This window comes from Acanthisitta chloris, unplaced genomic scaffold (assembly GCF_000695815.1).
Source record: "Acanthisitta chloris isolate BGI_N310 unplaced genomic scaffold, ASM69581v1 scaffold7645, whole genome shotgun sequence".
Lineage (NCBI taxonomy): Eukaryota > Metazoa > Chordata > Aves > Passeriformes > Acanthisittidae > Acanthisitta > Acanthisitta chloris.
The window spans coordinates 1-15,949 of record NW_008673074.1 but is presented as its reverse complement, the minus strand read 5'-3'; the positions used below and the strand labels follow the sequence as shown (position 1 = coordinate 15,949).

Sequence of the window (15,949 nt, the reverse complement as noted above, 5' to 3'; positions counted from 1 at the left end):
CGGCACGTGGTGGGTACCGGGATGCTGCGGGCAGCGGGAGGCTCCTGCTGTCGCCTGCCACGTTGCTCGTCTCCTCTCCCCGCCTGAAGCTCGCTGCGCGCTCTCCGTGTCGGGTGACACGGCTTTCTCTGCCGTGAGCGGGAGCTGGTGCTGTTCCATACAGGGCTTGAGCAATGAGCTTGTTTCCCACCATGGATTCACTGTGTTCATCCCTGGCTCACTGTCCTGGTGCAGGGGACTGTGCAGGTAGGGTATGTGCAGCCTGACAATGCCTTGAAGGGAGCTGCCATGGTCTCTGCCCCACCAGCGTGGTGGGGTCTTGGTGCCCTTGGGGTCTCAGCTGGGAGCAGGCACCTGTGGGCGTTGCTGCCTTCCCCACTCCCTGCAGTGTTAGTCCTGATGCCTGAAGGACACTGAGCTTCATGCTGCTATGTTTCCTTCTCTTGCAGGGCTTTTGAGCAGCTGAGCATCACCCAGGAGAGGACAAGATGTTGGGACAAAAAATGACCAGTGTTGGGAAGAAGCTGATTCGCCGGCGCATGGTGGATCTGAGCTCTGAGGACACACGTTTCGCTCGCTGCCTCTCCACACTGGACCTCATAGCCCTTGGGGTGGGCAGCACACTAGGGGCTGGTGTGTACGTGCTGGCTGGGGAGGTAGCCAAGGAGATGGCTGGTCCCTCCATCGTCCTTTGCTTCCTGGTCGCTGCTCTGTCATCGGTACTGGCTGGACTCTGCTATGCAGAGTTTGGGGCCCGTGTCCCCAAGACTGGCTCTGCCTACCTCTACAGTTATGTCACCGTTGGTGAGATCTGGGCTTTTACAACTGGGTGGAACCTCATTCTCTCCTATGTGATAGGTATGATGCCAGGCAGGCTGCTGACATGTGTACTCAGGCTCCTTCCAGCACCATGTTGGCAGCATGGGGGGCTTCTGGGGACAGCATGTGGTGCTGTGGGGGCAGGGAGTGGGGTGGGATCAGCAGGGAGGCAGGTGCTGTGGTGATGATGGCTGGTGCCACTCTGCCCTGGGCTCAGACTGATGCACAGATTTGTCATCGACCAGGTACAGCCAGTGTGGCTCGAGCCTGGAGTGCAGCATTTGATAACATCATCGGCAACCATATCTCCACCTTCTTCACCAACAAGACCACAGTGCACCTGCCGGGAGTGCTGGCTGAGCGCCCAGACTTCTTTGCCCTGATCCTGATTGTGCTACTTACTGGTGAGTGCGCAGGAGTGGCTCTGTGGCCCTGTAGGTGGTGGCATGGGAGCCTGGTGGGGCCCCACTTACCCTTTCTCTGTCCCCACAGCGCTGCTGGCTTTCGGCGTCAGCGAATCTGCCCTTGTGAACAAGATCTTCACGGCAGTGAACCTGTTGGTTCTGAGCTTCGTCATCATTGCAGGCTTTGTGAAGGGAGATATCAAGAACTGGCAGCTCTCAAAGGAGGACTATGTCAACCACTCGAACTCAGAGGACATCATGTAAGGAGAGCAGCTGTGCCAGGCCAGGTTCTGGCACAGTGCAGGCATTGGCCCTGCTGTCTATGCACCCCATGGCAGCTGCTCTCCTCCCTGCTTTCCAGGAAAACTTTTGGCTCTGGCGGATTTGTCCCCTTTGGACTGGAAGGGATCCTGACTGGCGCTGCCACCTGTTTCTACGCCTTCGTGGGCTTTGACTGCATTGCCACCACAGGTACTGCCTTGGGTGAGGGTGACATGGACATTTCCCCAGCACAGCCAGCAGCTGGCTGGGACCTGCTGGGGAAGGATACTCCATGGCGTGGGAAACAGCTGGTCCCACTGCTCCGGGGAGGTTTCCCTGCGGTGTCTCTGTCTCCAGCTGGGCCAGACAAAAGGGCTCACAGCCTGCCCTGTCCCAGGGAAAGGGGCTCATTGCACTGCATGGTGGGAGCACGGCTGCACCCTGCCTGTGCAGGCAGCCCCCAGGGCAGCGGGGAGCCTTTCGACTGCTGAGCCGAGGCTGTGACAGTGCTGGGAACTGCTAGTGCCTCCTGGTTATTTCCCATCCTCAAGCTACGTTTTTCTAAATGATTGGGTTCATGCAGAACTGTTGCTTCCTGGAACACAGGGAGCCCTTTTAATTTCTTCTCATTCCTCCAGGAATCTACTTAGTGGGTGGCTGGTACAGGCTGTTCTGCCTGACCTCCCTGCCTGTGCCTCCCTGCCCCCAGGGGCTGCCCAGCAGCCGCCTCCTTTCCTCCTACGCCACTGCTGAGCCCCTTGCTGGGAGTGTGGTGCAGCAGGGAGCACACCTTTGCAAGGCCAAGGTGCAGAGGGCACGCTGTGCCCACATGCACAGAGGACCTCCATTCAGCAGGCTCTGTAGAGAGTGGGAGCTGCTGGCAGGGGTAAAGAGTTGACTTGGCCAGGGGGGCTGCAAGCCCAGGTTGCCAGGCAGCTGCATCCCTGGAAGCTGGGACTGCAGCCATGCACCTCTGTTCTTGGCAGTGCCAAAGCTTCTGCCAGAGCAGCAGCATGGCTGGGGACCCCTCCTGTCCAATGGTGGTTGCCTGCTGTTGCCCAGTCCCATGCTGCCATGGAAAGTTCTTGCTCTGACTCATCCCCTGGGGCCAGCTGCCCCATGCTGTGCCGTGGAGCGGGGACACATGCTGCCTCTTGTCTTTGCACAGGGGAGGAAGCCAGAAACCCACAGCGTTCGATCCCCATTGGTATCATTGTGTCCCTCCTCATCTGCTTTGTGGCTTATTTCGGAGTCTCTGCAGCTCTGACTCTCATGGTACCCTACTTCCTCCTGAGCAAGGAGAGTCCCCTGCCTGAGGCCTTCAAGTGGGTGGGCTGGGAGCCCGCCCGCTATGCTGTTGCTGTCGGCTCGCTCTGTGCCCTCTCCACCAGGTAGGACTGGCTCTGTTCCTTTCACTGCCTGGCACAGCACAGGGACTGGGAGCATGCATCCTGGCTGGGCTGGAGCTGGGGATTTGTCTGGCTGCTATCCTGCTCCTGGCACAGAGCCAGTCACATCCCTATTTGGGTGGTGGGTGTGGACCACTTGCCTGGCAGGCCCTGAGGCATCTCTCCCCATGGCAGCTTGCTGGGCTCCATGTTTCCCATGCCACGAGTAATCTATGCCATGGCAGAGGATGGGCTGCTCTTCAAGTTCCTCTCCAGCATCAACAGTCACACAAAGACCCCTCTGTCAGCCACCATCACCTCGGGGGTCCTTGCAGGTAAGGCTCCTGGCCACCACTTCACACTCTGACCCACGGTGGTCTGGAGCAGTGCTCATGCTGTGTATCCTCCTTGCAGCGGTGATGGCCTTCCTGTTTGACCTGAAGGACCTGGTGGACCTCATGTCGATCGGCACACTGCTGGCCTACTCCCTGGTGGCAGTGTGCGTCCTCATCCTCCGGTGGGTGACTCCTCAGGTGTGGCAGTGCCCAGGGTGGATGGTCCTTGCATCAATCCGGGGGCTTGTAGCCACAGTTTTTCCCCAGGGGGATACAGTCTGGGGAAGTGCCAAGCCTCCAAGATGGAGGCTGCTCACAAGAGCCTGTGTGGTGTCTCTGAGCACATGGAGTGGCTGTCACAGGGCTGCTGCTGGAGCAGCTGGGATATGAGGGTGCTGCCTACTGTCCCCATGGGCTAGGAAATTCCTCAGGCTCTGCTGCAAGCTTGTCCTACCCGCTCAGGTACCAGCCTGGGCAGCTGAACTCGCCAAAAGCCATGGAAATGCTGGAGCTGAACGGGAATGAGGAGGAAAGGGTGATCATGAACCCTATCATCACTGGTGCCAGTGCCCAGCAGAAAGAAGCATTGTCCCTGGCAACACTCTTCAACCCGCCTGCGGACACCCCCACTGCACTCTCGGGGTGCATCGTCTATGTCTGTGTCTCGGTCATTGGTGAGTGAGTGGGAGCTGGCGACTGATGTCCCCTGCTGCCAGGGGTTGGAGTGTTTTGGCATGCCTCTGCAGAGCCAGGAAGGGATGGAGAGTGTGCCAGGTGAAGGAGAGGAGCCAGGCAGCACAGGCTGCCAGCTGCTGTTGCCACTGAACCCACCCTGCCCTGGCAGGTGCCAAGCGCAGGGCACAGCTGTGGTTTGGGGCACACAGGGATTGCTGGAAGACATGGGTGCTAAGCCAGGCATGGGTGGGTGATCACGAGAGATCCCTGTGACAAGCCTGGCCCAGACTGGCCACCCAGTGAGGGTGGTCCCCAGCCCCCTGGGGTTTGGCCAGTGAGCTTTGATCCACTCATCAATGGGTCCATTGTGCAGCCAGAATGGGGCTGTGCAGCCAGGTCTGGGTAAGCATCAGAGCTGGGTTCAAGCCCAGCTGAGTGCAGACACTTGCTCAGACCCTGCAGCTTTTGTCAGGCTGGCAAGTGCCTCTGGCAAAGCTCTTTCCCGAGGCTGTGGGGTGGGTGCTAGAGATAGCAGGTGCTGGACCCATACCTGACCAAGAGGAGTGAGTGCCTCAGCCCAGCTGTTGGTGAGGCTCAGGGTCCCAGTGAGGCCACATTCCATGCAGCCCCCTAAGCACTCCCTTTCTTGCAGCCACACTTATCACAGTTATCTGCGTGGTCCTGACCCTCAAGGTGGCTGCACTGAAAGATGCCAATGTGGGCTGCATCGTGGCCCTGGTGCTTCTCGTCATGGCTCTGCTCATTCCCACCATCATCGTCTGGAGGCAGCCGCAGAGCAACACGCGGTTAAACTTCAAAGTGAGTGCAGCCCCTTGCAGTTTGGCATCTGAACCCCCATGGACTCCAGCAGGGTCTGGACATTGCAGGGTCTGTCAGGGCTTGCTGCCAGCAAGGCCCAGGGCCCTGAGACACATCTCTCCAAAGTGCAGTTACCAGCATGGAAGTGCCTGGGTGCTCGCTGGGCTGCAGGGGTGGGGTCCCTCCATCCCAGCAGCATCCTTGAGCTCAGCCTGGTCCCTCAAGGCACAGTTGACATGGCACTTCTTGTCCCTTGCAGGTACCTTTCCTCCCAGTCCTGCCAATCTTCAGCATCTTTGTTAACATCCTGCTGATGGTACAGCTGAGTACTGGCACCTGGCTGCGGTTTGCCATCTGGATGGCTTTGGGTAGGTGTCCTGTGACAGGGAGTGCAGTGCTCACAGGGTCTTTCCTGGGGTACTGTTGATGTTGTCAGCCCACCATTAAGGTGTCCTGTGACAGGGAGTGCAGTGCCCACAGGGTCTTTCCTGGGGGACTGTTGATGTTGTCAGCCCACCATTGTGTGTTTCATTATGGAAACTGTTCGGCAGGTTTTATGATTTACTTTGGCTACGGGATTCGGAACAGCGTGGAAGGGAAAAATGCAGAGGCCTGTGCCACAGTAGAAAAGCCTCTGCACCATCCTGTCCCAGAGCTCAGCCCTGGGGCTGCTGCTGTCTGAGGGACTGGGCACCAGCACTCCATGGACCTCTGCCATTTCCCACTTGGAGACAAGATCATGATCCACATGGTACATACGTCCTGTCTCCTGCAGGGACTGAGTCCCAGAGTCAGGACTGGAGCTGGGTATTGTGCTGCCCTTTCCCCTTACAGAGCAGAGGTCATGGAGACAAGTCCCCAGGCTGGGTGGGAGTGCTGGTGGCCCAGGGCTGGTCTCTGCCATCCTCCAGTCCTGCTGAGGGCCAGTGACACCAGCATGGCCCTCCTGCCATTAAAGCTGCTTTCCCTGTGCATAGGAGGCCCCATGTGATTGTGCAGCGGTACTTGTTCCATCTGTCATGTGGCTGTTTACCAACTCTTCTCTGTGCTTTCCAAGTGCCATGTGTGTACATGGCAGCCATGGCTGGAGCTGTGCAGGGAGGCTTGGGACAGCTCATTCTGGTACTTATACTGCCAGCCAACTGGTACTCCCCAGCAGCACAGGGCTGAGGGGACCAAAACCCTCTCTGTGCCTGGGTTTTGCATCCCCTACTCAGCCCTGTGCTGCCCTGGCCATGCTGCTTGGTGTGAATATCTAGCTCAGGTGTCTGTGATGATGTTGTCAGTGTAGCGGTACCAGTGTCCAACCTCATATAATTGATGATTTAATGTTGATTTTTATACCTATTAAACTAAATGGTTTTTAAGTGCTTGTCTCTGTTGGTCTTGCCACATCTTGTATTAAAGCTGTGGTCGTGGGCCTCTGGGCAGGACCCCACATGCTACTGGGCTGGGTGCCAGGCTGGTGCCACTGCAGAATAATGCCTGGTCCTAGCCAGATGTGCTGGGTGAGCTCCCTGCCTGAAACCTGCCTGCTGCAGCCACCAGCCCTCACACTGTTCCCAGGGAGAGTGAGCCTGTGAGCCTGGAGCTGTGGAGCAGGGCTTCTGGCCAGCTCAACTCAGTGCTGCTGGTATCTGAGGACAGGGCAGCAGCCTGCCATAGCCCTGTCTTGCAGACCATGTGCTGCAAGGGTTGTCACCAGGTCCCAGAGCAGTGGCTGCAGTAAAGACTTTGGAAATACCTCCTCGACGTGCCAGCCATGGCCTGCAGAGGAAGCATGACCAGGAACTGGGTTGCATCCATGTGATTACTCGATTTTCCAGATTCTGGTCTGGTCTCAATCAGACCTGACATTATTATTCAAAATAAACTAATTTAGGGCGGATGAATTGTGCTTGGTTTTGGCATCTCTCCCTGTTTATTGGCAGTGGTGCAGGGTCACTACATGGTCAGTGGTGAGGGACCTGCACCATCAGCTGTTTAGCCTCTGGGCTGGAGCTATGAGCTCTGCCCCAGGGCTGTGCCTGGAGTAAAAGGGGCTGTTACACTTGCTCTGGCTAGACTAGGCATTCCCTGTCCTTGTGCTCTGGGCTGGGGTGCCCTGCCAGAGCCTCATGCTCCATCCCTGAGACACAGCTGACTCCTGGCACCGGCTCCTCACAGGTGCTTCCAGCTCTCCTATTCAAGCTGTCGCCTTGGTGCGCCACACTGTGCAGGTGTCTTCTGGCCAGGGGCAGGACATGGGGCCCTGCTGAGCCGTGAGCCTGCAGTACCCCCAGCGCCCATGCACCCAGTTTTGTGTCCTATTACCCAAGGCTAGTGGGCAAAGGGCCCATGATACAGCTGCAACCCTCAGCCTCTTGACCATGCCATGTTTTTGTCTGTGTCCCTGTGCATATGTGCACATCCATTCCCATGTCTATATGTGGGTCTGTGCCGATGGGCATGTCTATGCCTAGCTACAGGCCATCCCACTGAGCACTGTCATCCCATCTGGGGCATCCATTGGGACTGGCAGAGCTGTGAACATGGAGCAGGCTTCTGGAAGTTTTGGGAAGCTCCCACCATGGCAGCTCAGCAGGGAAAGCAGCTGTCTGGCAGCTGCCAGTCCATGCTGGTGTGTGCCAGTAGGTCAGTGCAGGTGCTGGTGGGAGCACAGCAGCTTTCCCCACTGCTGTGGCTTGGGCTGGAGACCCTGCTCCTGCCTGCCACCCTGGGGAGGCTGCTCCAGCTCTGCACACCCACTTCAGGGGGACCCTGCCTCCCTCTGCCCACTGCTTCCTTCTGCTAGGGATGGCACCACATTCTCTGCTGGGCAGCGTCTCTGCCTTTCCTAGGCCCCACTGGTGTTACTGTACATCTCGGTGCATCAGTTGGTGGGTGAACAATACCCAGTTAGAGCCCCAGCATGTCTACACAGGCTGACTGCTCTCACCTCTGTAGCTGCTGCCCCACCAGCCTGCCTGTGGGCTACTGAGCTGCTCCAATAGCAGCCCAGAACTCCATCATACAGAGAGGGGCCAGGAGGGAAATGTTCCTGGTTGAAGGCTGTTAGGTGCTGGGGGCTGTAGGGTGGGCTTTCCCCTTCTGTGCCAGTTTGGAAGGGGCTATTTTCTGGTTTGAGAAAACTCAGCAAAAAGCAGAGCCTGGCTTTGCCTCTGAGAGGCCAGGCCCAAGCCCTGCACACAGCTGCCTGCTGTTTGCCCTGTCAGCTGGGGCATTTCCACCCAGGTACACAGCACAGGCTGTGCCTGCCTTCTGCCCATCTGTGAGTCTCCCTGGTGCAGCTCCAGCCCTGGCAGAGCATCCAACAAGCCTGAAGCTGCTCCCCTGCCTGTGCCTCTGCCGCTCTGTGGGTGCCAGGCAGACCAAGCACAGCGTGGGCAGGGGCAGCTGAGCTGGCTCCTGGCTCAGTGTTGTCTTGCTGGCTGTAGTGCTGAGGAGGACACTCAGACAGGCCTCATTGGGAGCTACAGCCAGGGCTCGGTTTGTGATCTCCCTGGTGCTGTCCCCGCTGGGTTTAAAGGAGAGCTGCAGGGCTGTTGGCTCCTGTTGCATTTGGCCCAAGCCATGCTGAGGAGGGAGGTAGTTGGGGCAGCACTGCATTGGAGGCCTGGCTGAGGCCACTCACCGATGTGCTCTGGCCATGGGCCATGCCAAGGATGAGTCAGGGTGTGAGGGATTCAGAGAGCTGGTTATTCTCAGATTCCCTCCCTGTCTGGTTCTACCCCATCCCATGGTTTTCATAACCTCACACACTGTCACATGCCTGACATCCCCCAACTGCCTTTGGGGGACACAGGGCTTTCCTGACAGAGCCATCAGAGCAGCTCTCTCCACACCAGCTGCTTGCCACCTCTAGGGGGGCTGATGAGAGGACCCCACGTGGCCACACAGGCTGGGGGCAGGCTGGAGACAGGGTGCTGTGCCTCTCAGCCCTGGGAGGGAGAGCTGGCACTGTGGAGCCTGCCCCTGCACTGCTCCCCTTCCAGAACAGGGGTGGCCCTGGCACGTGGAGGTGTAGCAGCAGATTAAATTTTAAATTGGGTACAATGATCTGCTTGGGAGTTAAAATAGGCTGGCAAGTCAGCTCTGCTCTGCGACACCAAATAATTCAACCCGTGGAGTTTATGTGCTGCCTTCTTCCCTGCAGAACCAGTGAGCAGGTAGTCAGATCCCCTTCCCTGCTCGTGGGGCAGAGCTGCAGCGGCTGTTGCGTGGGATGAATCCATCAGCAGAGCCCAAGTGCTGGAATCCAGGGAATCCACTCTGGGCAGATGGGGTCACTGGCATGACAGAGCAAACTGTTCAGCTCCTGATATTTCTGCAGCAGCACTGGGTTGTGTTTTAGGGAGGGCCTCAGTGTCCAGAAGAGCTCCAGGAGATCAAAGTTGGGTGCTGGGTGAGATTCCTATCACTTCTTATTCACCCAGCTCCAGGCAGGTCCCAACCCTTCTGTTTTCTGTGGTAACAGCTTAAGCATGCATGACCCAGTAGCTGGCAAGAGGCTGTGTGCATCCAATAATCCTCCTGGCCCTGAGCCGTGGCAGGTGGCCTGCTCTCTAATCGTGCAGGCTTAATGCTTGCCTTGCTTTGCCTTTGCAGGTCTGGCATGGTGACTGGCTGCCAGGTGGTTGCTCTTCTCTTGCTCTCCTTTCTTCCCAGTGCTGCAGCTGGTGACCTGGTTCCTGCTCTTGTTCCCTGGTCCATGCTGCAAGTAGCCAAAGGGTGGTTCTTGTCACAGTCTGTCCTGGAGCTGACAAAATGATGTGATGATACTTGCAGCCAGCAGGACATTATCCTGATCCCTCAGGGCTTCCAGGAGTACCTCTCTGGTGCCCAATGGCACCCACACCTTCACTACGGTGGAAGTGAGCCCTTGAGTGAGTGGTGCAGAGAGAAGACAGCAGAGGCAGCATGTGCAGTGCTATTTATGGTGCAGACAGGCAGTTTTCCATCACTGGGACCACTTCCTGATGAACTGCCCCTTCTCTGCCACTATCAGGATCTCCGAGACCATATGGGTGTGTTGGTGTCTGAGAGGCACAGCCTCACCACTGCCTATTGCATTTGCCATAGCAAAGACTACATGAAGGGTCCAAGAAGATCCAAGTGGGTTTCCTGATGTTGGCACAGGATGCTGGCAACAGGATAGGGAGGCTGGTGATGCACTGGACTCAGGTGCAGCACATGGAGGTGCCCATGAGCTGGATCCAGGGCCTGCCCTTGGTCAGCATGGACTATGACTACACCCTTTTGAAGCTGCACAGGCCATACTGGTGCCTGCACATGAGGGCAGCTCCAACAGCAGAGGAGATGGCTGGGAAGAGGATTAATTTCTCAGGGTTTGACAGTGACCAGCTGGGCAAACTGGTCTACCTCTTGTATGGGATGGAGGATGAGATGGTCCACCTCATCCACCAAAACAGTCCTGGTGCATCTGGCTCTGCAGTGTGTGGCAAATTGTGGGATCCTATATAACACAAATGGGAGAGGAAGTTCATCATAAAGCTCACCTTATTTTTCCCTACCTAATGCACAAGAGATTTCTTTGCTAATCCTAGAGTTTTGTGGCTGTTACCTCTTTAAGGTCCCTTCCAACACAAGCCTTACTTAAGTTTTCCCATTTCCCCTGCTGTGTTTATGAAGGCACTTATTCCCTCTGTAATTCATATTCTCCACAACGGACATCAGACTGATGGCACTTTGCAAGGCTGGACAGATGACTGCTTGTATTTTTCACTCGTAAGTCAATGTCCTGTTCCATTTCACTGCATCTCTGGGGCAGTCCACATCACAGACTGCTCAAAGCTGTCACTGCTTAAACCTGCTTGAAGAATAAACATGCAGTTCCTTCAAGACCTGTGACAGTTGTATGGGCACAGCAACCTGACTTGCAAAACAAACGGGTAGAAGACATTTCAACAAGCTAAATGTAACACCCCATCTCAGTTATCAGACTCTGGGATAATGTGAGTGTTAAACTAATTTAACTTGTATGCCTGGTCTGGAGATGGGTGTGCAACAGTTTCTATCATCGTGGATGATACAACGCATGAAAAATCATGATGACGCATTGCTGGGCAGGGAGCAGCCGCTATTATTTCCATAATACAAACCCAATTTACAGACAGAATTTAACTTGTTCAATGGGATTACCTGCCCGAGCCAAGAGGTTCTTGGCAACCAACCATCAAAGGGTTTACATCTCCTCTGGTCCCTTATTTGAACCTAAGAACAGGTTAGAGAGTGCCAGCCATGCACTTAAAATAGGAAGAAACACAGGGAAGGGAGTTCCCGGTTCCTTCTTCTCTGAAGTGCACACTGGGCCTTTGTTAGGCTTCATACACTACTCCATTTGTGGAACAGGCGACCGGACAGGGAAAGTTGTGCTAGAACATGCTGATGTGAAACATAAGGACTGGGCTTATTCAGGGCAGCCATGCACTTTATAAGCAGATTGCTTCTAGCATCAACCATCAGCACAACAGAGGAGGAAAAGCCAGCACCAAGACAGCAGCACAGAGAAACACTGTGAGACTTGTGCATCCATTGCTGTGTTTGCAAGTGACAGCAGCTTTAAGACACCAACAGAAGATGTCCCCCCAGTTTGTGTCACAGACAAAGTGGTTTTGATACACAAATTGCAACAGGTATAGGACTCACTGTTGGAGTGGGTTGACCTTGGTTGGACACCTGGTGCCCACCAAGCCACTCTTATCAATCCCCTCCCCAGGGGCAACCCTCCCCACAGCAGGGTGCTTGGAACTTGTTGATCTTTAAGGTCCCTTCCAACACACACCTTTCAATGATTCTCTGATTCTTCTGGGTTACTCGATGGAGGGGTCACAAGTGATGATAACCTGGAATGTGCATTCTCCAAAATCCCACAAGGCCTAGGAAAGCTAGTGCTCCTTCCTAGGTGGTGGAGACATAGTTGGTATCTTGATCGCATCCATAAGGACATGACAACACCCATCCTGTCATTTTGTTCACAAGAACTGAATAGCTGTTGGGCTTTCCTACCTCACTGCTGACTTTTGGCCCCGTTAATCTCGGCATCAGAGCAGCCAGGCAAGAATCCACATACCTGGCTGGTGGCTGTAATGTTTCTGCATGTCTTGAAGCTCTGATGAGGTCAAAGACTGGGTAGTTTCTGCTTCTTGTCTGAATTCCCTCACTCCTTCCTGCATTTTCTTTGCTGAAGGATCAGCTTCTGGATGGAACCCTTCTTCTTCTTCCCTTACTAGTTGGACCCATAGACCTCCATGTGCAGTGTTTGTTTTTGATGACTGGGGCAAGTGCAGTTGTTCTTGTTTGCATGCCTATCTCCACTATCATGACTTCAGATGCAGTTTGCACCCTGGTCTCAGTCACAGTATTCTCAGAGGTGGCTTGGGTCCCTGACTTAACCACAGCACTCTGAGAGCGCTGAACTGTGGCTCAGCAGGCACATGCCAAGCCCCAGTACTGTGCCAGAAGCTGTTGGCTTTCATTGGGGTAGGCAAAGCACCTTCTGTCAGGTGGTGTGCCAGTTTGCCAGGGTTACTTGCCTGTTCAGGTGTAAAGTCCATGGCTGTGGGAGGTGATAACCACCTGAGGCATCTGCCCAAATCCTTCCACACACTCTGCCACCCAGGGACCAGCTGCCTCAATGTGCATTTCAGTATTGCCTCACCCAAAAGTTGTCTTCTCTTACACCACGATACCAGATTACACAAACCCCATGATATGACGACAGTGTTAATTAGCAGTATTAAACAGCTCATGTAAGGGTGAGCAGGGGCCTCGGGAGACTGTACCACATCAGCCCTGGGTAGGGAGATGGAGATGTATTCCCTGATCCTCTCCACAAGACAACTCCCCCAGCAGACCAAGGTCACCAGTGCCAGGGCAAAGCACAGAGCCATGGTTTGTATTAACATCTTCCCAAGCCCAGCAAAATAAAGAGATAAGCAGTGCAGCCAACAAACCCTGTGACCCAACAGGAGCTGCCTGCTTAGGAACTACTATGGCTCTAGCACACTAACACAGAACTGCTGCTGTCCCAGGCACTGAAAGGACTATGATGGGCTGACCCTGGCTGGACACCAGGTACCCACCAAGCTGCTCTATCACTCAGGTCCTGGCTAGGACAGGGCAGGGAGAAATTAAGATGGAAACAGAACTTGTGGGTCAAGATAAAGGAAGTTTAATAAAGCAAAAGCAATGTTGCATGTGGAAGCAAAGGAAAACTAAATATTTAATCTCTACTTCCTACCAGCAGGCAACATCCAGTTGCTTCCTTGGAAGCAGGGCTTCAATACACACAACAGCTGCTCCAGAAGACAAATGCTCTAATAAGGAATGCCCCTCTTCCCCCTTTCCATTAGCTTCTATTGCGGAGCAGACACCATATGGTCTGAAACATCCCTTTTGGTCAGGCTGGGGCAGATGTCCTGGCTCTGCCCCCTCCTAAGGTGTTGCCACCCCCAGCCTGCTGGTGAGAGGGGAATATCAGATGCAGCCTTGATGCTGTGGGAACACTGCTCAGCAGTAGCAAAAGCACCGTGTGTTATCAACACCCTTCTAGCTACCAATACACAGCACAGCACTATGAGGGCTGGTAGGGGTAAAATTATCTTCACCTCAGCCAGACTCAATACAAGAGTTTATTTAAAAAATTAACGGAAATTTTTTAAAAAAATCACACTGAACAGTGAGGATTTGAAAACCCAGGCAGCACTGGGGGCATCAAAGAGAAACGCTCTGCAGGCCCTGACCAACTCAAGGGCTACATGTGCATACAAGCACCTCCAAGTGAATGACAAGACTTTGTTCCACTTCTCTCATCCAAACAGTGATACTGCTTCTTAAGCACGTGAGGTCATAAATTAGAAACTCAAATCTCTTGTAGATGCCCACAAGGTGCCCACACACCTGGAGGGCTCTGATGGTGGTAAGTTCCACTTGAAAGTAACAATGGCTGCTGCTGCAGCTTGGAGGAAGCATCTGCTTAGCTGTAACATGAAGAGCATGTCACAGCATAAGGTGTGTGTGACATGCTGCATTTCTTCTAAGAATCCTGCAGAACTGTCCATTTTTCCCCCCTTGTTGCCCTGTATCAGCACAGAACATCCTCTCTAGCTCAGAAGGAAGGGAAAATGAATACATATATATCCACAGTCTATGGAGGGTCACCTTTGGCTGGAACTCGGATCTCACTCCACACCCCAATCCAAAATGTGAGAACAGGGCTGGCTCTGGAAGGACAGAGCTCTCTGTGAGCTAGGACCCACAAGGCAATTAATAGATGGCAGGCTGATGATTTGCCTTCTGCATCTGAATGATCTTGCCAAAACCACCTCTTCCCACATCATAGTCTGTCCGGTACTCATCTCGCACCTGGGGACCAGCAATAACACACATATTAGTAACCTGCACTGCTTGTCTCCTACTAGACTTCAGACTCATCATCCCCTCCTTGTTCAGTTGGTGGTGAACTGAAGTTTGGGTTAGAAGCTTGTTTTGAGAGCTCTTCAAATAATCCATCAAAAAGGTGGTAATGGTGGTGAAAATGACCGATATCTGATGCCTGAGGTCTTCTCAGATCAGAAGTAAAGAAGACCTCAGAGACCGATATCTGATGCCTGAGGTCTTCTCGGATCAGTAGTAAAGAAGACCTCAGAATATTTTCATTCAGGTTTGCAGTCCCATCTTTCTGAATTGCCAGGCTTGGCCTCCAGAACATTTTATCTCCTCCACCCTGGAAATCTACAATGAAACCTCACCGTTGCTCTGGGGCAAACTGCTGCATTATGAGATTGGCCTGGCAGCTAGCTATCCCCCTCCACCCCAATTCTGCATCATTTTAAGAGTACTAACTTGGATTAGGGAACATTCTGCTTGCACTGCAGGAAGTTTGGAGTCCTAGACAGATATAGCCTTTAGTTCTATTTTCAGCTTTTAACACCAGGCATCAGTTACTGAAACAACCTGGGAGTAACTAAACTTCATTATCAGGTCTTTAGAGTCCGCACATTGTTCTGCACAAGACAAAACTAGCAAAGAGGTAGAGGAGGATCAAATTCAGGGTATGAACTGGTATTGCCTTTACCTGTCCTCCAGTCTTTCCTCTTCCGTACTGTCTCCCCTCCTTGAACCCAGCGTCCCAGTCAGTTCGGATGATGCGGTCATCTAGTCTTGTGCCATTGATGAACCTCATGGCGTGCTCAGCATCTGCTCTTGTGTAGTATCTGAAGCACACTGTAAGGAGCACTAAGCATGCTGTTTGGTTGAGTACAGGGGAAATAAACCCCAGAACTATTGTATTTGAGAAGCTGACAAAAAACTGCCTTCCTTTTCTATTCTTCCTGCTCTTCTCTATGGGATAAACACTGCTCATACCAATCCAAGCTAACACCAGTTACTGCTCAGAGAGGATTCTGTACTTTAATGTTAATACCTGCACAGACAAGAAGATGAAACAAACACATGAAAGCCTTGCTAAGGGCAAGAAATTGTTAATCTGCCTTTTTATATTATGTGAAACTTGACTGAAATAGAACAAGAGGGGCAGACTTCCCAGGAGAGCTTTGCACAGACAGCTCATGGCACAACTTGTACTGGCGTGCAGCCTGTGCTTGGGAATGCTCCCATGGCTTATCCTGCTACTTCCTTCAGGTGTAAAGCTGAGGTGACAAAGTGAACATGTGCTCTGGCCATGCAAGACCTCAGGCTGACAACTGTAGCAGTTCTCACTTTGGCCCTAAAAGAATGAAAGAAATGAACTAATTAAAGGAGGTCTCTGCCACCTCCCGATAGTAGAGCAGCGGTGGCACTTGTCAGGTATGGCACCACTGTGCAGTCTGTCTCTCAGCTAAGGCAGTGGAGAGGAAGGTGCAAGATTGGAATGGATGTTCCTAGTACAAAGCACTTGGCTATCACTTCTGTCCAGCAGCAGCACAGCTAAGCTCGTTGTGCACGGGAACTACAAGTGGCAACCAGGCTGACAGAAAGGAACCAGAAAGGATACTCTACAAAGCAGAAGCCACAGGGGGTTTTCTTGATCTTGTCCAGACCCATGACAATCCTCTTGACATCTCCGCACTTGGAGAAGAGCTCCTGGATCTGCTCCTCGGTGGTGTAGAAGGACAGGTTGCCGACATACAGCGTGGAGGAAATCTTCAGCGACTTCTCCTGCAGCTGCCTGCTACCCTGCGGGCACAGAGCGCACGCCCCGGGGTCACCGCGTGGCCCTCCCGCC

At 53.8% G+C, this 15,949-nt stretch overlaps 3 protein-coding genes across 3 annotated transcripts; 2 read left to right on the top strand and 1 right to left on the bottom strand.

Moving 5' to 3' along the window:
* The first annotated feature begins 503 nt into the window (after positions 1-503).
* On the top strand, positions 504-5,383 carry LOC103802310 (cationic amino acid transporter 3-like). Its single transcript, XM_009074769.1, has 11 exons — positions 504-858; positions 1,065-1,223; positions 1,312-1,483; positions 1,585-1,694; positions 2,653-2,875; positions 3,068-3,207; positions 3,287-3,389; positions 3,670-3,881; positions 4,535-4,701; positions 4,961-5,069; positions 5,253-5,383. Exons 1-11 carry the CDS (start codon positions 504-506, stop codon positions 5,381-5,383), a joined length of 1,881 nt encoding a protein of 626 aa, XP_009073017.1.
* A 1,887-nt stretch (positions 5,384-7,270) lies between these two features.
* On the top strand, positions 7,271-10,239 carry LOC103802309 (serine protease 23-like). The gene is given in 4 exon segments (XM_009074768.1): positions 7,271-7,335; positions 9,647-9,720; positions 9,723-9,800; positions 9,803-10,239. Coding segments are annotated over 4 exon segments (654 nt in total).
* A 3,098-nt stretch (positions 10,240-13,337) lies between these two features.
* NCBP2 (nuclear cap binding protein subunit 2, 20kDa) lies at positions 13,338-15,900 on the bottom strand (the record flags this gene model as incomplete). Its single annotated transcript, XM_009074767.1, has 3 exons — positions 13,338-14,088; positions 14,801-14,939; positions 15,719-15,900. Coding segments are annotated over 3 exons (420 nt in total), but the record flags the coding sequence as incomplete, so codon positions are not given.
* Positions 15,901-15,949: the final 49 nt, after the last annotated feature.